The 27,588-nt window shown below is 45.1% G+C and overlaps 1 protein-coding gene across 1 annotated transcript in view; it reads left to right on the top strand.

Moving 5' to 3' along the window:
- The window catches only part of acoxl (acyl-CoA oxidase-like), a 137,367-nt gene that overhangs the window by 91,439 nt on the left and 18,340 nt on the right, over positions 1-27,588 (top strand). Inside the window, exons 14-18 of the mRNA XM_084321692.1 lie at positions 3,465-3,574; positions 9,740-9,851; positions 10,292-10,379; positions 18,955-19,025; positions 24,254-24,355. Of these exons, the coding sequence (XP_084177818.1) occupies positions 3,465-3,574; positions 9,740-9,851; positions 10,292-10,379; positions 18,955-19,025; positions 24,254-24,355 (483 nt within the window). The remainder of the gene's footprint in view (positions 1-3,464; positions 3,575-9,739; positions 9,852-10,291; positions 10,380-18,954; positions 19,026-24,253; positions 24,356-27,588) is intronic.

A 27,588-nucleotide genomic window follows, 5' to 3' on the forward strand; every position in this document is an offset into this window, starting at 1 on the left:
TTTCATTAATTTTGTTTGACAATAATTGAGAGTAAATTAGTTTGAATATGGCCACCAGTGATGTCATCGGGGACATTGGATCCTCGTGTTGTGTTAATTACTGCTCAAATAAGGTAGCAGTCCCTATAAGACATGGTATTGCTATTTCTTCATCTACATCATTTCACAGTGCTGTGCCTGATGACATCACTGGTGGCCATATTCAAACTCAATTACTCTCAATAACTGTCGAACTAAAGGAATGTGTGCAAAACTGTTTAGAGTGTGTGAGACTTGTTTTTTGCTGAAGTGCCCCTTTGTGTTTGTCGTGAGGAGGCCATTTGCATCAAAGCTGCTGCATTATGTGTCAATCTGTCTGAGTGTATCTTTGTGTCTGTCACTCTCTTTGTCTCTGTCGTTGTGTCTGTCCGTCACTCTTTGTCTCTGTCTCCCTGTCTTTGTGTCTGTCTGTCACTGTATTTGTCTCTGTCTCTGTCTTTGTGTCTGTCTGTCACTGTATTTGTCTCTGTCTCTGCCGTTGTCACTGTCTTTGTGTCTGTCTGTCACTGTCTTTGTGTCCGTCTCTCACTGTCTTTGTGTCTGTCACTGTCTTTGTGTCTGTCACTGTCTTTGTGTCTGTCACTGTCTTTGTGTCCGTCTGTCACTGTCTTTGTGTCTGTCTGTCACTGTCTTTGTTGTCACTGTCTTTGTGTCTGTCTGTCACTGTCTTTGTGTCTGTCTGTCACTGTCTTTGTGTCTGTCACTGTCTTTGTGTCTGTCACTGTCTTTGTGTCTGTCTGTCACTGTCTTTGTGTCTGTCTGTCACTGTCTTTGTGTCTGTCACTGTCTTTGTGTCTGTCACTGTCTTTGTGTCTGTCTGTCACTGTCTTTGTGTCTGTCTGTCACTGTCTTTGTGTCTGTCACTGTCTTTGTGTCTGTCACTGTCTTTGTGTCTGTCACTGTCTTTGTGTCTGTCACTGTCTTTGTGTCTGTCACTGTCTTTGTGTCTGTCACTGTCTTTGTGTCTGTCTGTCACTGTCTTTGTGTCTGTCACTGTCTTTGTGTCTGTCACTGTCTTTGTGTCTGTCTGTCACTGTCTTTGTGTCTGTCTGTCACTGTCTTTGTGTCTGTCTGTCACTGTCTTTGTGTCTGTCTGTCACTGTCTTTGTGCCTGTCACTGTCTTTGTGTCTGTCACTGTCTTTGTGTCTGTCACTGTCTTTGTGTCTGTCACTGTCTTTGTGTCTGTCACTGTCTTTGTGTCTGTCACTGTCTTTGTGTCTGTCTGTCACTGTCTTTGTGTGTCACTGTCTTTGTGTCCGTCTGTCACTGTCTTTGTGTCTGTCTGTCACTGTCTTTGTGTCTGTCACTGTCTTTGTGTGTCACTGTCTTTGTGTCTGTCTGTCACTGTCTTTGTGTCTGTCACTGTCTTTGTGTCTGTCTGTCACTGTCTTTGTGTCTGTCACTGTCTTTGTCTGTCACTGTCTTTGTGTCTGTCTGTCACTGTCTTTGTGTCTGTCACTGTCTTTGTCTGCCACTGTCTTTGTGTCTGTCTGTCACTGTCTTTGTGTCTGTCACTGTCTTTGTGTCTGTCTGTCTGTCACTGTCTGTCTGTCTGTCACTGTCTTTGTGTGTCACTGTCTTTGTGTCTGTCACTGTCTTTGTGTCTGTCTGTCACTGTCTTTGTGTGTCACTGTCTTTGTGTCTGTCACTGTCTTTGTGTCTGTCTGTCACTGTCTTTGTGTCCGTCTGTCACTGTCTTTGTGTCTGTCACTGTCTTTGTGTCTGTCTGTCACTGTCTTTGTGTCCGTCTGTCACTGTCTTTGTGTGTCACTGTCTTTGTGTCTGTCTGTCACTGTCTTTGTGTCTGTCTGTCACTGTCTTTGTGTGTCACTGTCTTTGTGTCTGTCTGTCACTGTCTTTGTGTCTGTCACTGTCTTTGTGTGTCACTGTCTTTGTGTCTGTCACTGTCTTTGTGTCTGTCACTGTCTTTGTGTCTGTCTGTCACTGTCTTTGTGTCTGTCTGTCACTGTCTTTGTGTCTGTATGTCACTGTCTTTGTGTCTGTCACTGTCTTTGTGTCTGTCACTGTCTTTGTGTCTGTCTGTCACTGTATTTGTGTCTGTCACTGTCTTTGTGTCCGTCTGTCACTGTCTTTGTGTCTGTCACTGTCTTTGTGTCTGTCTGTCACTGTCTTTGTGTCTGTCTGTCTGTCACTGTCTTTGTGTCTGTCACTGTCTTTGCGTCTGTCTGTCTGTCACTGTCTTTGTGTCTGTCACTGTCTTTGTGTCTGTCACTGTCTTTGTGTCTGTCACTGTCTTTGTGTCTGTCTGTCACTGTCTTTGTGTCTGTCTGTCACTGTCTTTGTGTCTGTCACTGTCTTTGTGTCTGTCACTGTCTTTGTGTGTCACTGTCTTTGTGTCTGTCACTGTCTTTGTGTCTGTCACTGTCTTTGTGTCTGTCACTGTCTTTGTGTCTGTCACTGTCTTTGTGTCTGTCTGTCACTGTCTTTGTGTCTGTCACTGTCTTTGTGTCTGTCACTGTCTTTGTGTCTGTCACTGTCTTTGTGTGTCACTGTCTTTGTGTGTCACTGTCTTTGTGTCTGTCACTGTCTTTGTGTCTGTCACTGTCTTTGTGTCTGTCACTGTCTTTGTGTCTGTCACTGTCTTTGTGTCTGTCTGTCACTGTCTTTGTGTCTGTCTGTCACTGTCTTTGTGTCTGTCACTGTCTTTGTGTCTGTCACTGTCTTTGTGTCTGTCTGTCACTGTCTTTGTGTCTGTCACTGTCTTTGTGTCTGTCTGTCACTGTCTTTGTGTCTGTCTGTCACTGTCTTTGTGTCTGTCTGTCACTGTCTTTGTGTCTGTCACTGTCTTTGTGTCTGTCACTGTCTTTGTGTCTGTCACTGTCTTTGTGTCTGTCTGTCACTGTCTTTGTGTCTGTCTGTCACTGTCTTTGTGTGTCACTGTCTTTGTGTCTGTCTGTCACTGTCTTTGTGTCTGTCTGTCACTGTCTTTGTGTCTGTCACTGTCTTTGTGTCTGTCACTGTCTTTGTGTCTGTCTGTCACTGTCTTTGTGTCTGTCACTGTCTTTGTGTCTGTCACTGTCTTTGTGTCTGTCTGTCACTGTCTTTGTGTCTGTCACTGTCTTTGTGTCTGTCTGTCTGTCACTGTCTTTGTGTCTGTCACTGTCTTTGTGTCTGTCACTGTCTTTGTGTCTGTCTGTCACTGTCTTTGTGTCTGTCTGTCACTGTCTTTGTGTCCGTCTGTCTTTGTCTGTCTGTCTTTGTCTCTGTCTCCCTTTGTGTCTGTCTGTCTGTCTGTCACTCTTTGTCTTTAAATCAATCTCTCTGGTGTGAGTGTTTCTGTCTGCTTACTGTCAAATGAAACTATTCTCCCACTCATGTCTCTTACTTAGTGTGTGTGGGTGTGGGTGTGGGGGTGTGGGTGTGTGTGTGTGTGTGTGTGTGTGTGTGTGTGTTCTCCCCCCAGGTGGTGGTGCGGGAGTTGATGACCCAGTACACTCGTCAGATGGAGGGCAGTCTGGTTGGCGGGCTCATCAGGACCTGGACCAATAGTGCCTCAGACAGCCTGCGAACCAGGTCAGAACAACCAATCAGAGACATGCCTCGTTAGAGGTGGGCGGGTCGGCACCTTCTCGCGTGCGTGTTTTGCACGGGACCGAGCTACGACTAGGCAAGGTTACGGAGCAATGGGCTGGGCGTATATTTATATATATTAGTGCTGTCAATAGATGAAAAAAAAATGACCTAATTAATCTCACAATTTTCTGTAATTAATCTAGATTAATTTTCTACTTAAGACCGAAGCTTGTAACAGATATTTACTTGAGTAAAATCATGGAATTAATGTAAAATCAACACAAAGAAAGTATATTTAGATTCAAAGACTATTTTAATAGCTTTCTTTGAATACAGTTCCTCTCCTGTGAAATACAAATGTTCAACAAAACCATCAACATTGACTCAGCTAGACCTCTTTCTTATATCCGCGGCGCTAACAGAACTAAAAACAACCCAGGCCTATGTTAAAGTGCAGATTGGCTTATAGCAGTGGTCACCAACCCGTCGATCTTGATCGACTGGTCGATCTTTGAGACTGTCCCTGTAGATCTTTCCATGAAAATTAAAAAAAAAAAAAAAAAAAAAAAAAAAATGTAGATCTTACCCTGAGAGTCCACATTACAGTTCTACTTTTTTTTTGATGTGAAAAGTGATGCTGCACTTAGCACTGACTGAGAAAGTACACATACAGTTCTACTTTTGTTTTGATGTGAAAATGATGCTGCACTTAGCACTGACTGCACTTAGCACTGACTGAGAAAGTAAACATTACAGTTCTACTTTTGTTTTGATGTGAAAAGTGATGCTGCACTTAGCACTGACTGAGAAAGTAAACATTACAGTTCTACTTTTGTTTTGATGTGAAAAGTGATGCTGCACTTAGCACTGACTGAGAAAGTAAACATTACAGTTCTACTTTTGTTTTGATGTGAAAAGTGATGCTGCACTTAGCACTGACTGAGAAAGTACACATTACAGTTCTACTTTATAAAATGCTAATTGTAAATATGTTTGTCAATGTTAATAATATGAGAGTCCACATTACAGTTCTACTTTTGTTCTGATGTGAAAACTGATGCTGCACTTAGCACTGACTGAGAAAGTACACATTGCAGTTCTACTTTATAAAATGCTAATTGTAAATATGTTTGTCAATGTTAATAATATGAGAAAGTCCACATTACAGTTCTACTTTTGTTTTGATGTGAAAAGTGATGCTGCATAAGATGACTGCACTTAGCACTGACTGAGAAAGTACATAATAGTTCTACTTTGACGTTTTAATGTTGGATCAAAGCATTGCATGTAATTATAATACAGGAAAATAAAAGTCATTTAGTTTAAAGTACAATCTTGGCTGTCTTTTTCTCTCAACGCTTCAATAGGTAGATCTTGCCTTCACCAAAAAAAAATGATCTTGGGCTTAAAAAGGTTGGTGACCACTGGCTTAGAGGAAGATAATGTCTTGTATGAACTACCAGTAATATAAATCATATTAACAACAAAAATGTGTTCCATCTTCATGTCAGATGATTTTCAAAAAGGTGCATGAGTCGATGCAAAAAAAGAACAAGCAAATATACTGCTGAAAGTTCAGAACGTTGACGATTTTTCACTCCATAGATCTAGATCAAAAAAAATTAACGCTTTAAATCATTTAAATTAATCTCGAGTTAAAGCATTAATTTTGACAGCTATATAGGGGTGTAACGGTACACAGAAGCCACGTTCGGTACGTACCTCGGTATTGGGGTCACGGTTCGGTACGAGTTCGGTACAACAGAAAAAAATTATTTATAATTATTCTTATTAATATAATTCTTTTTTTATTAAATATATTTTTTTTTACATTTAATTTATATATTATATTTATTATAATTATTATTATTAAATATAATAATTTTCTATAGGCTTGCCGTGGTAGTCAGTGATACTGGTGTCATTCTGTGTTCAGGCATCCAGAGTAAATGAATTGCCTAGTGCCCCTTTAACACTTTCAGTGCCCATCACGTCATAAGACGTTTTATCAGCCCAATGCCTGAATGCCGCCGACGACAATTATCGTTTTATTTTTTTATTAGCGATCTGAATTCATATTTCATCAACCGAGTCTCCCGTTGGTACACCAGCCCCATCAGCAGCTCAGAATGGAAAAAAGTGCCCCCTATCGTCTATCTCTGAGTAACTGCACGTCAGTCGCTTAGACTGACCTCGGATCAGTCGATATGTAGAGGCGGGGCCAGCTGGCTCCCTGAGCTGGCAAGCCGTCTGATGAACATGGAAGTGATCGCGGGACGGGAATCAGCCTGGAATATATATTCACAGTAGCCAATCGATAGTAGACAGTAGTGATTGATTTTTGGAATGGCGATCAGGAATTGGAATGATCTTTTTGGAGATCATCTGATCTGAGGTAAGGAATCTATTTTACCAGTCTTGGGATAATCAGAGTTGTATTCGCTGAGATATCAACGTGTCCCCTATGTGTGTGTGTGTGGGCTATCGCTATTGAGGAAATCAGATAATCGATTTTCAGCTCGCGGCCCCAGCGTGCATATACGTACACATATACTATCGATAATCTAGCGTTTATTTGAAAAACGATTCATAAATAGGCAGAAAAATGACGTTTTTGTGTATTCTAGAATATTCCAGTAAACGTCTTTTATCATGGAATCTTTTTATTTTCCTTGAAAACGAGGGCTTTTCAAAATGCTATAAAACGAAAATGAACCGATAAAAAAACAATCCGCTTCGACAATGTTGACTGGAAAACGAGTCATTGTTAAGCGACGGGCAGATGAGACACATAGCCATAATTTAAAACATAGATTAGGCGTTATTAACGCTAACATTGAAGTGGATGGTGGGCATTCAAGCACTAAATCGTGCAACTTATAGGCTTGGTAAGTTTCACTTCTAGAGAGGATTTAACTGCACGAGACTGAATACTAGAGAACTGATGACAGAATGGCAGAGGATTATTTGGATTTAAACACAATAGCAGTTCAACTGGAGTGGAGTGGAGAGGAGCTCAGATGATCAGTCCGAAAAAGTATGTTTATTTTATATTTTTTTATCAGCGTGAGTCCGGCGGGGGAGAATGTTGTTGTTGTGTGTTGGCGATGCGCGGTGTGTGTGTGTGTGTTGGCGACGCGCGGCGTGTGTGTGTGTGTTGGCGATGCGCAGCGGTTGCGCTGTGGGGCGTATTCTCCGTATGGCTGAGCATACCTCACTGTGACGGCCGTACCGTAAATTCGAGGGACGAATACACGTACCGTTACACCCTAAATATATATAATTATATATACACTATATTACAGGGCTTGACGTTGACACCTGCCCACCTGCCCAGGGCTAGTGAAAATGCTGAGTGGCTAGTGACTTTGGAAAACCACTAGCCACAGTGGCTAGTGAGCCAAAAAGTTAACGTCATAGGTGTGTCAATGATAATGTTCACAGCGTTTGGAGCAACAATGTAATTGCTAGGTTCAACACAACTCTTCCACATCTACACCCTCCATCTTGTCCCAGTCGCGTGTAGCTTATTCCCAGCGGAAGAGTGCGTCGCGTGCTTCCGCGTTTTCCCTGATTGGCTGCGACGCCCATGTGACCGCGGCAGCGCGAGAGAGCGGCAGTGCGGAAATAGGCTGCATCCTCCACGTCAAGAAAGACAGACGGGCATTCTCTGTGACAAACCCTAACCTTAACCAACTCCGAAATAATGCCTAACCTTAACCCTCCCTAACCTTAACTTAACCCTAACCTTAACCAACTCCGAAATAATGCCTAACCTTAACTTAACCCTAACCTTAACCAACTCTGAAAGAATGCCTAACCTTAACCCTCCCTAACCTTAACCAACTCCGAAAGAATGCCTAACCTTAACCCTCCCTAACCTTAACCAACTCCGAAAGAATGCCTAAACTTAACCAGCGGAAGAATGCACGTTTATAGCGAGAGATGATAAACGTAAAAAAAAAAAAAATTTAAGTGATTCGAACTTGTGACCAACCGCACCGCAGGCTCCACAGCACGGCGGCATACCAGTTGAGCTAAGCGTCGAATGAAAAACATCTGGGATTACGGCTACGCGGGGCGTGTCGCAGCCAATCAGGGAAAACGCGGAAGCATTCGGCAGCACTCTTCCGCTGGGAATAAAGAATAGGCGTCCCAGTCAGCCGTTGCCCCAACTGGAGCTCCTTTTGCGGCTGAGTCACTGGTCGCAGGCAGTAGTAAACAATGGAGTCAACAGTCAGAAGCACAGTTGTACAGTTGGCGTGTAGCAGTATGATTACAATGATACTGTCCCCAGCAGGGGTTAGTGAAGAAGAAATGACCTATATTTATAACTTTTTGGGTGGGGGCGCGAGTGCGGGGATTTTTGGTGAGTGGCTAGTGACTTTGGAAAACCACTAGCCACAGTGGCTAGCGAGCCAAAAAGTTAACGTCAAGCCCTGACTATATATGTTTCAAACCTCCAACATAAACATTCTAAATTGGTCCCAAGTTTATTTACTGTTGCAGTGTTTGCTAATACAATTGCTAACAGGGAATAAACGTGGACCAAAGCTGTTCCACTGAAGTTCTACTGGAGCTTCTTTTAGTGACCTTGTTTAGTCCTCCCTGTCCTCCTAGTCCTCCCTGTCCAGTCCTCCTAGTCCTCCCTGTCCAGTCCTCCTAGTCCTCCCTGTCCAGTCCTCCTAGTCCTCCCTGTCCAGTCCTCCTAGTCATCCTAGTCCTCCCTGTCCAGTCCTCCTAGTCATCCTAGTCCAGTCCTCCTAGTCCTCCCTGTCCAGTCCTCCTAGTCCTCCTAGTCCAGTCATCATAGTCCAGTCCTCCTAGTCCTCCCTGTCCAGTCCTCCTAGTCATCCCTGTCCAGTCCTCCTAGTCATCCCTGTCCAGTCCTCCTAGTCCTCCTAGTCCTCCCTGTCCAGTCCTCCTAGTCCTCCTAGTCCTCCCTGTCCAGTCCTCCTAGTCCTCCCTGTCCAGTCCTCCTAGTCCTCCCTGTCCAGTCCTCCTAGTCCTCCCTGTCCAGTCCTCCTAGTCATCCTAGTCCAGTCCTCCTAGTCCTCCCTGTCCAGTCCTCCTAGTCCTCCCTGTCCAGTCCTCCTAGTCATCCCTGTCCAGTCCTCCTAGTCATCCATGTCCTGTCCTCCTAGTCCTCCCTGTCCAGTCCTCCTAGTCCTCCCTGGCCAGTCCTCCTAGTCCTCCCTGTCCAGTCCTCCTAGTCCTCCCTGTCTAGTCCTCCTAGTCCTCCCTGTCCAGTCCTCCTAGTCCTCCCTGGCCAGTCCTCCTAGTCCTCCTAGTCCTCCCTGTCCAGTCCTCCTAGTCCTCCCTGTCTAGTCCTCCTAGTCCTCCTTGTCCAGTCCTCCTAGTCCTCCCTGTCCAGTCCTCCTAGTCCTCCCTGTTCAGTCCTCCTAGTCCTCCCTGTCCAGTCCTCCTAGTCCTCCCTGTCCAGTCCTCCTAGTCCTCCCTGTCCAGTCCTCCTAGTCCTCCCTGCCTAGTCCTCCCTGTCCAGTCCTCCTAGTCCTCCCTGTCCAGTCCTCCTAGTCCTCCCTGTCCAGTCCTCCTAGTCCTCCCTGTCTAGTCCTCCTAGTCCTCCCTGTCCAGTCCTCCTAGTCCTCCCTGTCTAGTCCTCCTAGTCCTCCCTGTCTAGTCCTCCTAGTCCTCCCTGTCTAGTCCTCCTAGTCCTCCCTGTCCAGTCCTCCTAGTCCTCCCTGTCCAGTCCTCCTAGTCCTCCCTGTCCAGTCCTCCTAGTCCTCCCTGCCTAGTCCTCCCTGTCCAGTCCTCCTAGTCCTCCCTGTCCAGTCCTCCTAGTCCTCCCTGTCCAGTCCTCCTAGTCCTCCCTGTCCAGTCCTCCTAGTCCTCCCTGTCCAGTCCTCCTAGTCCTCCCTGTCTAGTCCTCCTAGTCCTCCCTGTCCAGTCCTCCTAGTCCTCCCTGTCTAGTCCTCCTAGTCCTCCCTGTCTAGTCGTCCTAGTCCTCCCTGTCCAGTCCTCCTAGTCCTCCCTGTCCAGTCCTCCTAGTCCTCCTAGTCCTCCCTATCATTACGCAGACTTGGGTGTGAACTCTGCGCGGGGAAATAATCTTAACATTTGCGTTCGCACACACAGCCCCTCCAATGAATGTGCATTTAACCCTTCCTCCTATCTCTCTCTCTCTCTTCCTCTCCCTCTCTCTAGTTTCCTAGGGTTCAGTACGGACAGGGTTGGGGATCTGAGTTTCCTGCTCAAAGCCCTGTCGTACAGAGAAAGAGTTCTCCAGCGCAGCCTGGCAGCTCGGCTCTACGCCAAGGTGTGTGTGTGTGTTGTGTGTTATCCAAGCTGCACACGTTGGTATTGTATACAATCAATTCATACCACATCCCTCGAATACTTTGTTCTGATTGGCTGGGAGGGGTGTCCGTTAAAACCTGATAGATGGACACCTGCTAAGTAGTTCCTATATATTCCCATAATTATATATGATATATATATATATACAGTATATCATATATATCACGCTAATAGAGAGAGCCCACAATTACGGAGAGGGAGACAATTTAACTAGCAGGCGATTGTGACATACAATCGCATTGTCAAATACCGTTATATACCATCAGAACTAAGACATATCGCCCAGCCTTAGCCTACTGCATAGTAACTATTACTGCTGAGCAGATCTATAGAACTACATCTCTACTCCTGGTTACGTCTGTCTGGATGAATCCTCTCTCGCTCGTTGTCCCTCGTCAGGTGGAGAGGAATAAAGACCCCTTCTTTGATGCATGGAACTCCTGTCTTCACCACATCACCAGCCTGGCCCTGGCCCATATACACAGAGGTAGGCATGATAACGAGGATGTCAACAATAACTACAATAGCATCATAAATGACAACTGCTAGAATTGCACTCTGAGAGATGCAACACAGGCGTGTTATTTAAGGTTAGGGTTAGTCTTTCTATGGATGTGTCGGGCGGTTAGGTGGCCGAGCGGAGATTGCGTTCGTCACCAACCCCGGAGACGCTAGGATTCGCCTGTTCGAATCCAGCTCACAGCTCCGGGGTTGTCACCAGCTTGGCTGGCCGTTCACACTAATACAATTGGCTGTATTAGAGGGTGGGAGAAGCTGGCGGGGTGGGTCCGGGTCGTTGTAAACAGCGACTCCTACAGTTCGGTCGGGGCGCCTGCTAAGCGCGGATAGGACCTGAGGGGGATAGTGTGATCCTTCCACACGCTACGCCCTCTCAGTGAGAATCCGCGCTGCCAGGTGAAAAGAAGCGGTGATTGGCTGGACGTGTGTCGGAGGAAGCACGTGGTAGCCTCCACTCTCCCAGATGATCTGACTGTGGGGGGTAAGTGCGCAGCGACCAGGAAGGGATTGGGAATTGGCATACGACTAACATTGGGATGGGAGAAAATCGGAGGAAAATGGAGGGGGAAAAAGATCAAGTAAAAAAAAAAAAAAAAAACATGAAAACATATATGGATGTGTCAGTCTGAAATGTTATTTAAGGTTAGTCTTTGTATGGATTTGTCAGTCTGTATGGAGCCTCCCCCTGGCGAATGAGTTTAATGAATTTTACTGTAGGTTTGAGAAAGAGGTTCCCCCCCCCGCCCTCTTCCTTCACCCACTCAGCCACAACCTCCATCCCACCCCCCCCCCCCTCCCCTCTCTCTGTCAGTGTGAGAGAGGTGAAACGGCTGTTTTCTAGTCAGAAACCCCGGAAGGCGGCCGGCCCGGACTCTGTCTCCCCCTCTGCCCTGAAGCACTGTGCTGACCAGCTCGCACCGGTGTTTACCACAATTTTTAATGCATCGCTGGAGCTGTGTCATGTCCCAGCATGTCAGACCTGTCGCCCTGACCTCTGTGGTCATGAAGGTCCTGGAGCGCTTTGTCCTGGCCCACCTGAAGCTCATCACAGATCCTGTGCTGGACCCGCTGCAGTTTGCGTACAGAGCCAATAGATCCACAGAGGATGCTGTGAACATGGCTCTGCACTACACGCTGGAACATCTGGACTGCGCGGGCAACTATGTCAGGATCTTGTATGTGGACTTCAGCTCAGCCTTTAACACCATCCTTCCACCCATCCTGGAGCACCAGCTATCCCTGCTGCAGGTGCCGGCCTCCACTCGCAGGTGGATTACAGACTTCCTGTCCAACAGGTCTCAGCGGGTGAAGCTGGGGAAGAGCATTTCCAGCTCTAGGTCCACCAGCACCGGTTCCCCGCAGGGCTGCGTCCTGTCCCCACTACTGTTCTCCCTGTACACCAACAGCTGTGCCTCTCTCCACCCCTCGGTCAAACTCCTGAAATTCGCTGACGACACCACCCTGGTGGGTCTCATCTCCAGGGGGGACGAGTCGGCCTATAGGAGGGAGATCGAGAGGCTGCAGAGCTGGTGCAGCTGCAACAACCTGGAGCTCAACGCTCAAAAGACAGTGGAGATGGTAGTGGACTTCAGGAGGAAAGCAGCCCCCGCCCCCTCCCATCATGCTGGGAGGCACTCAGGTGACCTCCGTGGAGTCATGCCGATTCCTTGGCATGACCATCTCCCGGGATTTGAAATGGGAGCTCAACATCACGGGCCTGCTCAAGAAGGCCCAGGGGAGGATGTTCTTCCTCCGGCAGTTGAACAAATATAAACTGCCGAGGACCATGATGGCCCAATTCTACACGGCCATCATTGAGTCCATCCTCACCCACTCCATCATTTCCTGGTTCCCCGCTGCAGCGGCAAAAGATCTCGCCAAGCTGCAGCGGGTGATTCGCTCCGCGGAGAGGGTGATCGGCTGTCCCCTGCCCTCCCTCAGGTCCCTGCACGACTCCAGGGCGCTGAAGAGGGCGAGAAAGATCATGGCCGACCCCTCCCACCCCGGACACAGCCTCTTCACCCTGCTCCCCTCTGGGAGAAGGCTGAGGATCCCAAAGGCTGTGAAAGCTCGTCACAGACTGAGCTTCTTCCCCTCAGCCGCCAGGCTGATCAATGTCTCAGGACCCCCCCCCCCCCCCCCCCCTCTGCCCCCAAGTGACACTGGCACAATGACACTGACTGCACTGCACTAGTCCTTACTGGAACTCTGCACTCTTCACTTTATATATATATATGTATTTAATTGATTAATCCTCCACTGCACTGTTTTTTGTCCTGTGTCTGTGTTGGTGTTTGTCGTTTACTGTGAAAAAAGAAAGGAAAAAAATGCATACACTGTATTGCTGCAACAATTACCAATGTGTTTTTACACAAATGGCTTAATAAAGGAATCTGAATCTGAACACATTCCCGGCCATTAGATTAGATGGCAGCTTTTCATTGTGCATGACGTTGTTTGTAGAGCTAAATCTATATTTTCTATTATAGCTATGTATCCATTGTCATTGTCAATTGACAGTATAAACCTTCCCTTCAAAATGCCATAAAGAAAAAAATATTTCTTCAATACGTTCCCGTTTTATAGCCTAATGAATGAGCGTTATATGGGAATGATCTGGGATAATTCCTGCAAGGCTAGTTATAGGGCGCTAAGCTTAAATCGATTGGCGTTTTGTCCCTACACAAGCTAGAGTTAAAAATCAAAATGCATATGATCCACCATGAATGCATGAAAGGGGGGGGCGGGGGAAGTCGTTTCTGATTATTGATTACCAATAACGGCATTCATTATTACAACAACATACACTGATCAGGGGGTTGGCTATCAGAACAAGGCCCGATCAGGCTGAAATTGACGTCAAATCGGTCTTACTGATATACTGTTATCTTAAGTATTCCAGGCGATCGGGTAAAGCCCTCGCTTCAGGCTAACAGAAAAGTCCACCCGAAGCGAAAAGAAAGTTACACCAGGTCTGAAACAAGGATTACTGCATTCTCGAGACGGCACCACTACCAGGATCTGGCCAGTACTGCACTTTCCGAGTCCCAATATGCCTTTTCCAGCCAAAATACAGCTCTGTGACAGTGAATAGGATATTAAAATCGAATAATAGAAAAAACTAGTTAAACACGTATATATACGTGATTGGCCTTCAAGCGCTGGCTCCCAATCATATATACGTGGATGGCCGGGAATGTGTTAAGTGTTATTTAAGGTTCATCTTTGTATGGATGTGTCAGTCTGAAATGTTATTTAAGGTTAGTATTTGTATAGATTTGTCAGTCTGAAGTGTTATTTAGGTGCTGGGGGGGGTTGGAAGTCTTCAGATTAACAAGCCTGAACAAGCTGTTCAGAATTGCTTCCCTTCGATGATGATGACAATGGGATGAATCAGCAGGGGGCGGGCATCACAAACATCGCCCTGGCTTGGTTGGTTCAGGTCCTACCTGGAAAACAACACAACTTCTCAGTGAGCCTAACAAACTGCTCCTCCCAGAAAGCAAACCTCACCCGCGGAGTCCCACAGGGTTCCATCCTGGCTCCCATTCTCTTCAACCTCTACATGAGTCCCCCTCAGTCATATCATCACCCGACACAACATCTCATGCCACTGCTATGCTGATGATACACAGATCTACTTACCACTCACCACAGATGACCCCTTTGATTAACCCGACTAAAAGACTGTCTGGGAGATATCAAAGAGTGGATGTCACAAAACTTCATGCAGTTAAATGATAGCAAAACTGAAATAATCCTGTTTGGCACACCCACCTCTGTCACCCAGATCACCAACAACATGGGCACTCTGTCCACCCTGATAAAACCCCAGGTCAAAAACCTGGGGGTCTTTTTTGACTCTGAGCTGAAACTCGACAGACAAGTGCGAGCTGTGCCTCAGTCCTGCTTCCTCCAGCTGCGCACCATCGCAAAAATAAAAACATTCCTCTCCCCCAGCGACCTTCAGAGGGTCATTCTCACTCTCATATTCTCAAGACTGGACTACTGCAACGCCCTCTACTCTGGTGTCGCAGACAAACACATAAACCGCCTCCAACTCGTCCAGAACGCAGCCGCCAGGCTCGTGACGGGCACCTAGATGAGGGACCACATCTCCCCAGTCCTTGTATCCCTACACTGGCTCCCGGTAAAACAACAAATACATTTCAAAATCCTCATGTTCACATACAAAGCCATAAACGGTCTCGCCCCAGCCTACATATAATAACTCCTGGTCCAATCAACCAGCTCCAGATCCCTCCGTTCAAACAACCAAATCTGCCTAAAAATCCCCCACACAAGACCCTGGCTTTCGCAGTCACAGCACCGACCCTCTGGAACAAGCTCCCACTCAACTTGAAATCTGCAAGCACCCTACGGACCTTTAAGGCCATGCTCAAAACCCACCTTTTCACCATAAACAATCCATGAGCTAGTTTTTGGTATTGTTGTATGTGTGGTGTATTATGTCTGTCTGTTCTCTATCTGCTTGGTTGGACTGCATGTATTTTTTTCTGTTTTCGTATTGTACCTGGCGCTCAATATAAAGAAAACAAGAGAGATCATAGTGGATTTTAGAAGATCAAGGCCTGACCACTCCCCTCTGCTCATCAACAACGAGGTAGTGGAGAGGGTCACTGAGTTCAAGTTCCTGGGTCTCAGTGTGAGTGAGACCCTGTCCTGGAGCACCAACACCGCCTCAGTGATCGGGAAAGCCCAGCAACGCCTATACTATCTAAGGAAGCTGAAGCAGGCTGGCCTGCCACGAAATCTCCTTGTCAACTTTTACCATTGTGCGGTTGAGAGTGTGCTGACCTACGGTGTGTCTGTGTGGTTCTCCAGCTGCACAAAGGCAGAGCAAGAGGCTCTACAGAGGGTGGTGAAGGCGGCAGGCAGGATCGTCGGGACTCCTCTACCAAACATCACCTCCGTCTTCACCTCCCGCTGCCTCCACCGCTCCAAATGTATCATCAAGGACCAGTCGCACCCAGCACATCACCTCTTTCAGCTCCTTCCCTCAGGGAGGAGATACCGGTCCATACATGCCAAGAGTACAAGATTTAAGAACAGCTTTTTCCCCCAAGCAGTCGGACTGTTAAATACTCATTGACTGTCCCCTCACGTGCACCATGCACTTACCACTGCACTTGATATTCTCTGATTACCACCCATTATGCACTTTATTATTTAAAATATTCTGTTATGTACAGTGTTATGTGTTATGTGTTCATGTATGTATATATGTACTACGGTCTGTGGGAGCTCCCCTGAAATTTCTTTGTATACTGTGCAATGACAATTAAAAGTCTATTCTATTCCTGTCTTTTTTTGTTTCTCTTTCTCTCCCGGGATGCGCCCCGGGCCGATGTAACTATTGGTTGAGGGGCGCAATATAAATAAATGTATCGTATCATATCATATCTCATATCATATCAATTAGCTTTGATTAATCAATTATGTGTGCTTTTTAGAGCCAGGAACACCAAGCGTACCTAATGCACTGCCCAGTTTGTAAACGTTACTCCAGGGTGTCGGGCAGCCAGACGGGGAAGGAGATAATGAATGTAGAATGTGGTGTTTGTTGCTACAGCCACCAAAAACACGTAAATAAATTAAATAAGTTAATTAATAAGTTAAATACAAGGGAAGAATCAGGTGCTGGAAAGAAAATCATTTAAATTACATTTAGACTGTGTTTATTGTGTGTGTGTGTCTCTGTATCTGTGTGTGTGTATCTGTGTGTGTGTGTGTGTGTGTAGGTCTGTACCGAAGTTTGAAGCTTCGAAGCCTCGATCATAACGTTGACATTCGAATTCTAAATCAACATTAGAATATAAAAAAATGTAAGGTTTTTATGTGTCTATTCATTCTGTTTAAACCAATGGGGTTTTCCTTCACAGTTGCAAATAAAGATGAGGCTACACTAATATCATAGTATTATACTATTATAGTATATGACTCGTCATAAACATTTTAATAAAACATTATGTAGCCCATCTGGCGCTCGGCGCTCCATCAAGACATCACCATCACTTTCGTACCAACCGCGCCCTTATTGGATTATTTATGTGGACGAAACTGACGAGTTATATTCATTAAAGAAAGTAGATTTAATTTTTTTTTAAAGACGAATTTAATCAGATTAATCACTTTATTCAAATTGAGGATTTAGTTTGAGGATATTTATACACTTATTTTTGTTTTCGTCATGGAATATGATGACAGACATTCGAAGCTTCATTCGAAAACTTCAATAGAAGCTTCGAATGTTAAACAATGACATTCATTACAGCCCTAGTGTGTGTGTGTCTGTATGTGTCTCTGTATCTGTGTGTGTGTGTTGATGTTGAGCGGTGTGTTCCTATAGCTTAGTCTCAGGCAGGGGTGTAAAAAGTACCCAGAAATTATACTTAAGTGAAAGTATGGGTACCGTCTCAAAATCTTACTCAAGTAAAAGTAAAGTATCTGGCTAAAAACACACTTGAGTAAAAGTAAAAAAGTTTCTGCTTTTAAATGTACTTAAGTACTAGAAAGTAAAAACTTTTTTTCTGACTATTCTTCTGATAGCAGGCGGTTAATCAAATATCCCCGCTTTCTAGTCTTGCACAAGGACCAAATGTTTTTTTTCTCTTAAATGTAATTGAGTAAAAGTACTACAAACCTATATTGAGTAATATACTTGAGTAAAGTACAAATCCCCAAAAACAGTACTTAAGTATTGTAACAAAGTACAATTACTCAAGTGCTTTACACCCCTGGTCTCAGGTGTGGAGGTTGTGAAGGTAAACCTTAAAAGTTCATGTCTATGTAGTTTGTCAAATTGTTATTTATGATCATGTTTTGTATTGCTTGTCTGTCTGAGACCAAGGACCACAATGGAAATAAGTCTTGACTTTTTTGTGTAGCATCCTTGACGTTTTTCTGGAATCTTGTATATTTCTTTTAAATGTCTAATAAAATAAAATCAAGCATGTCAGATATTGATTGAAGAAGTGTGTTTTTAGTCGACGGCGAAAGATTGGTCGGGTTTCCGCTGTCCAAACTGTGGTGGGAAGTTCGTTCCACCATTGTTGAGCGAGGACCGAGAATAGGCGGCAATATTAATTATTGAGTTGAAATATAAAGTCTAGGCATTGTCCAACTAACACCTCTCCCGGAGGCTAACCGGCCATGTCTGCTTCCATTCATTGTGCTAAGCTAGGCTAACATGCAGCCAGATGTCTACTGAACGCACAGAGAGGAAACTGGTATCTATCTTCTTGTCTCTCTGGAGAAGACTGTAAGCTAATTTCCCCAAATGTTGCCGCGTTCCTTTAAATAACATGACGCTGTTCTGAGACCAGTTCTTAAATAACATGACGCTGTTCTGAGACCAGTTCTTAAATAACATGAAGCTGTTCTGAGACCAGTTCTTAAATAACATGACGCTGTTCTGAGACCAGTTCTTAAATAACATGACGCTGTTCTGAGACCAGTTCTTAAATAACATGAAGCTGTTCTGAGACAAGTTCTTAAATAACATGAAGCTGTTCTGAGACCAGTTCTTAAATAACATGAAGCTGTTCTGAGACAAGTTCTTAAATAACATGAAGCTGTTCTGAGACCAGTTCTTAAATAACATGAAGCTGTTCTGAGACCAGTTCTTAAATAACATGACGCTGTTCTGAGACAAGTTCTTAACATGAAACTTGTTCTGAGACCAGTTCTTAAATAACATGATGCTGTTCTGAGACAAGTTCTTAAATAACATGAAGCTGTTCTGAGACCAGTTCTTAAATAACATGACGCTGTTCTGAGACCAGTTCTTAACATGAAACTTGTTCTGAGACCAGTTCTTAACATGAAACTTGTTCTGAGACCAGTTCTTAACATGAAACTTGTTCTGAGACCAGTTCTTAGATAACATGAAGCTGTTCTGAGTCCAGTTCTTAAATAACATTAAGCTGTTCTGAGACCAGTTCTGAAATAACATGACGCTGTTCTGAGACCAGTTCTTAAATAACATGACGCTGTTCTGAGACCAGTTCTTAAATAACATGACGCTGTTCTGAGACCAGTTCTTAAATAACATGACGCTGTTCTGAGACCAGTTCTTAAATAACATGACGCTGTTCTGAGACCAGTTCTTAAATAACATGACGCTGTTCTGAGACCAGTTCTTAAATAACATGACGCTGTTCTGAGACAAGTTCTTAACATGAAACTTGTTCTGAGACCAGTTCTTAGATAACATGAAGCTGTTCTGAGACCAGTTCTTAAATAACATGACGCTGTTCTGAGACAAGTTCTTAAATAACATGAAACTGTTCTGAGACCAGTTCTTGGATAACATGAAGCTGTTCTGAGACCAGTTCTTAAATAACATGACGCTGTTCTGAGACAAGTTCTTAAATAACATGAAGCTGTTCTGAGACCAGTTCTTAAATAACATGACGCTGTTCTGAGACCAGTTCTTAAATAACACGAAGCTGTTCTGAGACCAGTTCTTGGATAACCTGGTCTGTTTATTCAACCCCATGTCTGTTTCTATGTCTCCATAGTGACCCTGGAGCAGTTTGCTCTCTCCGTGCAGGACTGTCCTGTGGAAGACGACCGTGCCGTGTTAACAAAGGTATGTGTGTGTGCATATTGTGTGTGTGTGTGTGCACTAGGGATGCCCCCCCGAAACCCGGTTCTAAACGGGAACCGGTACTAAATTAGATTTTTGATAATAATAATATAATATATACCCTTTTACATCGTCAGGGCTAGATACACCACAGAGACAAGGAACCTTGATGTGCCTACAGTACATCCTATCTAATACACCACAGAGACACAGAACCTTGATGTACCTACAGTACATCCTATCTAATACACCACAGAGACACAGAACCTTGATGTACCTACAGTACATCCTATCTAATACACCACAGAGACACAGAACCTTGATGTGCCTACAGTACATCCTATCTAATACACCACAGAGACACAGAACCTTGATGTACCTACAGTACATCCTATCTAATACAACACAGAGACACAGAACCTTGATGTACCTACAGTACATCCTATCTAATACACCACAGAGACACAGAACCTTGATGTACCTACAGTACATCCTATCTAATACACCACAGAGACACAGAACCTTGATGTACCTACAGTACATCCTATCTAATACACCACAGAGACACAGAACCTTGATGTGCCTACAGTACATCCTATCTAATACAACACAGAGACACAGAACCTTGATGTGCCTACAGTACATCCTATCTAATACACCACAGAGACACAGAACCTTGATGTACCTACAGTACATCCTATCTAATACACCACAGAGACACAGAACCTTGATGTACCTACAGTACATCCTATCTAATACACCACAGAGACACAGAACCTTGATGTACCTACAGTACATCCTATCTAATACACCACAGAGACACAGAACCTTGATGTACCTACAGTACATCCTATCTAATACACCACAGAGACACAGAACCTTGATGTACCTACAGTACATCCTATCTAATACACCACAGAGACACAGAACCTTGATGTACCTACAGTACATCCTATCTAATACACCACAGAGACGCAGAACCTTGATGTACATACAGTACATCCTATCTAATACACCACAGAGACTCGCTCAACAATGGTGGAATGAACTTCCCACCACAGTTAGGACAGCCGAAAGCTGACCAATCTTTCGCCGTCGAACACACTTCTTCAATCAATATTTGATATTATATACATTTTTAATTTTTTTTATTTATTATTTTATATATATAAAGTTTTCCATTGGGGACATAATTTGCAATTGAAATAAGGTAATAAATTGCATATATATATATATATTATATAAATATCAATACTTGCCGTCTCTGTATCGATATAATATTGGCAAAGTATTATTGCGATATATTGCTGCATCGATTCCCCCCCCCCACCCCTAATATATATATACACACATGCATACATACATAGAAGTTGTAGCTAAGGGGCTACACGACCCTGACTGTATTTAAAGGATAGGTTAGACCACTACTAAAATATTAATTAGCCAGACATTAAATGTACACAAAATGGCGGACACTCTATTAACTGAGAGGGGACAGTGATACAAAGTTAAATAATCACTTTAATGTTAATAGCAAACATACATATTATATATAGCGCAGATCTCCTGTTACTAATAGAATGTCAATGCAGTAATGTCAGAGGTAAGTATAGTCCTGGACTACTAGTACCCGACCGCCGGAGCTCTGAATGGAGTGAGAAGGAGTAAACAGCACGGGGAAAGCAAGATGGCGGATGGTGACGATATTCTCTGAGTTCCTACTCCAGAGAGCGGCAGACCAACGTGGGATAATCCTGTCGTCGCTGGTTAGGGGGGGTCTCGTACGGACCTGGTTCCTTTATTCCAAGCGCCCGATGGCAGGATTAATAGCTAATATTCCAAACGCCCGTTGGCATGGCCGCTAGCTAGTTAGCCCTTTTATGCTAAGGATAACCCGCAAATAGTCCGTAATAGGTTGTTGAATCCAGAACGCAGCTGGGTTCAGCTAGAAGTCTCTCAACATTACTTCCTTATTTGCCCGTCTGCAAATCTACAGAGATGGCTATTTACTTCACTTTGCTCGAACAAGTCACTCTACTTTGCGAATGGTGGCTCGACAATATTATAGTGGTATCTAATTAGCTGTACAGCTTTCTATCAAGATACGTTGCTTGCCGTCTGGTTTACTGCTGCACCAAACGTTTCTTCTCTCTCACACACTCTGCCCGGGCATGTTCTAAAACCCTGCGCATGCGCTCACGCTGTCTACAGGTGCATGCGCGCGCGCCTACAGCGTTAAGAATGGAACATATACAAAGAAGCGAATGATAAATACTGTTAGGTAAATAGACGACGTGAAATATATATCTTATATACATAAACAATATATAAGGTATACAAAATAATAAACGTGGACTTTATGTGTTAATCTGGACCTTCAGAACAGAAGTGAACTAGCATGGCGCTACTTTGCAGAACTAGACAAAGTGGAAAACTTATAAATGGCCATTTCAAACTGAATTTAAAGTTTGAAGAAAACACTGGGTCTAATGCTGGTGATGTTGAACATAAAGAAAACACGTGATCTTCAAGGAGAGGGCAAATACTATTAAGCTGTAAATACAGTGACTGTTTGCTTGTCTGAAAAACAACTCTGATTTTAAATAAAAAATCCTTTATTTAAGGCAGGGATCACCGACGTGTTTCAACTCTTAACGAGTCTTCATCATAGTGTAAAAAAAATTATTTTTTATTGATCTTTTCCCCCCTCCATTTTCCTCCGATTTTCTCCCATTCCAATGTTAGTCGTATGCCAATTCCCAATCCCCTTCCTGGTCGCTGCGCACTTACCCTCCACAGTCAGATCATCTGGGAGAGTGGAGGCTATCACGTGCTTCCTCCGACACACGTCCAGCCAATCAACCGCTTCTTTTTACCTGGCAGCGCGGATCCTCCCTGAGAGGGCGTAGCGACGTAGCGTGTGGAAGGATCACACTATCCCACTCAGGTCCTATCCGCACTTAGCAGGCGCCCCGACCGAACTGTAGGAGTCGCTGTTTACAACGACCCGGACCCACCCCGCCAGCTTCTCCCACCCTCTAATACAGCCAATTGTATTAGTGTGAACGGCCAGCCAAGCTGGTGACAACCCCAGCTCACAGCTCCGGGGTTGGTGACGAACGCAATCTCCGCTACGCCACCTAACCGCCAGCTTTTTATATTTCTATATGAAGACTCATTAGAGTTGAAACATGTTGCAGATCCCATCTTAATAACGCATTTAAAGTTTGTTTTGCACCAAACACTAAACCGAAATGATAGCAAAACATTTGTCTTCTCATATATTCTGCAAATACTGATGTTCATTGTCCTGACATATTTCATTGATGTTTTCTGAAGCTTTCGTCCTAACCTGGTAACAAGACATGAAGCATGTCTGCTGAGTACCTGCTGGGATTAAACTAAGAAACAAGTGAAACCATGCGTTTCCTATGTGTTAGAACTCGCCGAGGCTAATATCATCACTTTGCTAATATCATCACATTGCTAATATCATCACATTGCTAATATCATCACATTGCTTTAATTATGTTGAAATCATTGGATGTAGGAAATCAGCCGTTTCTTCTTGATGACTAGGCTACAAATGGAGCTACAAATGTTCAAGTTTCTTTATTAGTTGTCATACAGAAGTACAGAATACTTTTATACAAAATGCTTCTTTCTGTTTCGCTCCAGAGACTGTGCTAGGCAAAAATAAATAATAAAATAAGTATAGCAAGTATAAAATAGAAGTTAAGTACGTAGACAAAAATGTTCAGTATATACATATATACATACAATGCTCTATGTAGAGTAGAAGTAACTGAGTTACCATACAATATACTATACAGTGCAAAGCAGAAGTGGGATGAGGTACAATTTAGGTACAATATAATTTACAGTAAGGTGTAATGAGGTATGGGTTGTAGTGCGAATTCTTTACCGATAAATATAAAGTGTGTTTAGGTGTTCTAAAGTGGGTGCTGCAGTGAGTTGTATGTTTAAAGTGAGTGTGTGCGTGTGGATGTGTGTGCTGTGAGTGCATTTGATGGTTGTTACATAGTGTTATTGTTCGTTGAGCATCCTGATGGCCTGGGGATAGAAGCTTCTTCTGAGTCTTTCTGTGCTTGCCATGAGACTCCTGTATCGCTTGCCTGACCGCAGCAGTTCAAAGAGGCAGTTGTTTGGGTGGCTCGAGTCTTTGATAATTCTCTTAGCCTTGCCCATGCACCGCTTGTTGTAAATGCCCTGGAGAGTGGGAAGCCCCCCTCCAATTGTGCGTTCGGCTGAGCGGGCCACTCTCTGTAGTCTGCTACGGTCTTGTGCGGTGCTATTCCCAAACCAGGAGGTGATATTGCCAGTCAGTGTACTCTCTATTGTGCATGAGTAGAAGTTCTTAAGGATCTTCTGACTGACTTGGAACTTCCTTAGGCGTCTGAGGAAGTAGAGGTGTTGCCGTGCCTTCTTCACAACACTGTCAATGTGTGAGGTCCATGTCAAGTCCTCGGATATGTGGACTCTGAGGTACTTAAAACTGTTCACTCTCTCAACCGGTGCCCCGTCGATGCTGAGGGGGCTGTAGTCCCTGACCCCCAACCTCCTAAAGTCCACAATCATCTCCTTTGTTTTGCTGACGTTCAGGGAGAGGCTGTTCTCTTGACACCATCCCGCTAGAACCTTGACCTCCTCCAGGTAGGCTCTCTCGTCGTTTGCAGAGATCAGGCCCACCACTACTGTGTCGTCAGCAAATTTGATGATTGTGTTGTTGTTCCGCTGTGCCACACAGCCATGTGTGTACAGGGAGTAGAGGAGGGGACTGAGAACACAGCCCTGGGGGGCCCCTATGTTGAGAGTGATGGATGAGGAGGTGCAGTTGCCTGCTCTCACCACCTGGGGTCTGCCCGTCAGCAAGTCCAAGACCCACTGGCAGAGGTCATAGTTTAAGCCCAGGTCCCTGAGCTTGGCTATGAGTTTGGAGGGGACTATGGTATTGAATGCTGAGCTGTAGTCGATGAACAGCATTCTCACATAGTTCCCCTGCCTCTTGTCCAGGTGTGATGCTGCTGTGTGCAGCACATGGGTTATGGCGTCCTCCGTGGACCTGTTGGGGCGGTATGCAAATTGCAGGGGGTCCAGGTTGATGGGGAGGGAGGAGCAGATGTAGCCCTTTACTAGCTTCTCAAAGCACTTCATGGCTATGTTCCGATGTGAAATAAAAGGTGGACATTGTCTTTTCATTGTGTCCTCAGTTCTGCCTGCTTCATGGGACCAGTCTTGTTTACCAGGAGAGAGGATGGTACCTGGAACACCACTACCTAACACCCAGTAGCAGCAAGATGATACGCACACAGGTGACACACACACTCAAACACACTACCGTCTAACTCAAGTTCAAGTTTCTTTAATAGTTGTCATACAGAAGTACAGAATACTTTTATACAAAATGCTTCTTACTGTTACGCTCCAGAGACTGTGCTAGACAAGATAAGTATGAAATAAAATAGTATAGCATGTAAAATAGAAGTAAAAATAGAGGTCACAGTGTTCAGTATAGACATATGTACAATGTTCGATGCAGAATAGAAGTAACTGAGTTACCGTACAATATACAATATACTATGCAATGTACTAAATACAATACTATATAGTGAAGAGCAGAAATGGGATGAGGTACAATTTACAGTAAGGTGTACGAGTTGTAGTGCAAATCCTTTACCAATAAATATAAAGTGTAAAGTGTGTTTAGGTGATCTAAAGTGTGGAGAGTGGGTGCTGCAGTGTGTTGTTTGTTTAAGTGAGTGTGTGGGTGTGTGTGCTGTGTGCATTTGATGGTTGTTGCATAGTGTTTATTGTTCGTTGAGCAGCCTGATGGCCTGGCGATAGAAGCTTCTTCTGAGTCTTTCTGTGCTCGCCTTAAGACTCCGGTATCGCTTGCCTGACCGCAGCAGTTCAAAGAGGCAGTTGTTCGGGTGGCTGGAGTCCTTGATGATTCTCTTAGCCTTCCCCCTGCACCGCTTGTTGTAAATGTTCTGGAGGGTGGGAAGCCCCCCTCCAATTGTGCGTTCGGCTGAACGTGTCACTCTTTGTAGTCTGCTACGGTCTTGTGCAGTGCTATTCCCAAACCAGGAGGTGATGTTGCCAGTCAGGATGCTCTCTATTGTACATGAGTAGAAGTTCCTAAGGATCTTCTGACTGACTTGGAACTTCCTTAGGCGCCTGAGGAAGTAGAGGCGTTGTCGTGCCTTCTTCACAACACTGTCAATGTGTGTGGTCCATGTCAAGTCCTCGGACTAGGTGGCTGACTAGAGAAGAGGGTTCTGGTACTGGGTGGCTCTAGTAGGTGGCTGGTTGGATGGAGGGGGCGTGTGGCATTGGTGGGTGGTCTGGGATGGCACTGGGACCTTTGGTACGCTTTGGGGTGCTGTGGTGGTTGTGGTGGGTTCTTCATGTGGGGGTCCCTGTGGTGTCTGTGGGTTGTGGTGGGTTCTTCATGTGGGGGTCCCTGTGGTGTCTGTGGGTTGTGGTGGGTTCTTCATGCGGGGGGTCCCTGTGGTGTGGTGGGTTGTGGTGGGTTCTTCATGCGGGGGTCCCTGTGGTGTCTGTGGGGGGTGTGGTGGGTTCTTCATCCGGGGGCCCCTGTGGTGCTGTGGGGGTTGTGGTGGGTTCTTCATGTGGGGGTCCCTGTGGTGTCTGTGGGGGGTGTGGTGGGTTCTTCATCCGGGGGCCCCTGTGGTGCTGTGGGGGTTGTGGTGGGTTCTTCATGTGGGGGTCCCTGTGGTGTGGTGGGTTGTGGTGGGTTCTTCATGTGGGGGTCCCTGTGGTGTGGTGGGGGTTGTGGTGGGTTCTTCATCCGGGGGCCCCTGTGGTGTCGTGGGTTGTGGTGGGTTCTTCATGTGGGGGTCCCTGTGGTGTCTGTGGGGGGTGTGGTGGGTTCTTCATCCGGGGGCCCCTGTGGTGCTGTGGGGGTTGTGGTGGGTTCTTCATGTGGGGGTCCCTGTGGTGTCTGTGGGGGGTGTGGTGGGTTCTTCATCCGGGGGCCCCTGTGGTGCTGTGGGGGTTGTGGTGGGTTCTTCATGTGGGGGCCCCTGTGGTGCTGTGGGGGTTGTGGTGGGTTCTTCATGTGGGGGTCCCTGTGGTGCTGTGGGGGTTGTGGTGGGTTCTTCATGCGGGGGTCCCTGTGGTGTCGTGGGTTGTGGTGGGTTCTTCATGTGGGGGTCCCTGTGGTGTGGTGGGTTGTGGTGGGTTCTTCATGTGGGGGTCCCTGTGGTGCTGTGGGGGTTGTGGTGGGTTCTTCATGTGGGGGTCCCTGGGTGCTGTGGGGGTTGTGGTGGGTTCTTCATGTGGGGGTCCCTGTGGTGTGGTGGGTTGTGGTGGGTTCTTCATGTGGGGGTCCCTGTGGTGTGGTGGGTTGTGGTGGGTTCTTCATGTGGGGGTCCCTGTGGTGTGGTGGGTTGTGGTGGGTTCTTCATGCGGGGGTCCCTGTGGTGTCGTGGGTTGTGGTGGGTTCTTCATGCGGGGGTCCCTGTGGTGTGGTGGTTGTGGTGGGTTCTTCATGCGGGGGGTCCCTGTGGTGTCGTGGGTTGGGGGAGTGTGAAAGGTGCTATATAGATAGTTATTATTATTTATTATTATTATATTGTAAAAAATGTATGCATTGAAATGTCTTAAGTCTCGACAATATTGAAAATGAGGCAGACCTCAATTGTCCTTTTTGAGAATAAATAAAGGTTTGATTGATCTATTACTTATTCATAAGGTATAGTTATTCTAAAGGGTTATTATTCACTAAATATGCAATACTTGTGCGGCGTGTGTGTATGTGTGTGTGTGTGTGTCTGTATGTGTATGTGTACACTTTCTCTGTTGTGTACTCCTCGCCTGTTGCTGCTGATACAGTTGTTCTCACTTAGATGCAAAGGGTCCACAGTAAATACACCGGCACACACACACACACAGGCATGCACGTGCATGGACACCCACACTGACCTAAGTAGTCACTTCTCAACACGCAGTAAACAGCTGACACCTATGTGCTAGTAGCCCCTCCCCTGCCTGTGTGTTGATTCTGCATACCCCCCCCCCCCTTACCCCCATTTTAACCTTAACTGGCTAACACGTAACTGATCACCTCTGATGATCTTAAGGGTTTTGGTGGTAGCCTGTATTTATCTCAGCTGATCACAGAACCCACTAGACTAAATTTGAAAGATTGTTTACTCTAATTGATCTTATATACACTGCTCTGTTATATATTTTTTATTGCACACTTTTTACTCTCCGTTCTATTTTATTATTTTTAGTCTATTTTAAACTGAATCAAACCACACTTTTTTACTCTATCTAATCTATTCTATTCTATTATTTGTATTACTGAAAAACTGTGATTTACCTTACCTTGCTACCTCTATCTTTTTGTATTAAATTATAAAAAAGATTATGCTCTCTTATGCCTGTATTTTTTACTCTTGTGAAGCACTTTGAACTGCTATTTCTGTATGAGAAGTCCTATACAAATAAAGTTATTATATTAAAGTTATTATTATTCTCAAAGGGTTGACAAAGGTGTTGCATGTGAAGTCTTCGA

The sequence above is a fragment of the Notolepis coatsorum genome, assembly GCF_963971535.1.
Source record: "Notolepis coatsorum genome assembly, chromosome: 9".
Taxonomy (NCBI): Eukaryota; Metazoa; Chordata; class Actinopteri; order Aulopiformes; family Paralepididae; genus Notolepis; species Notolepis coatsorum.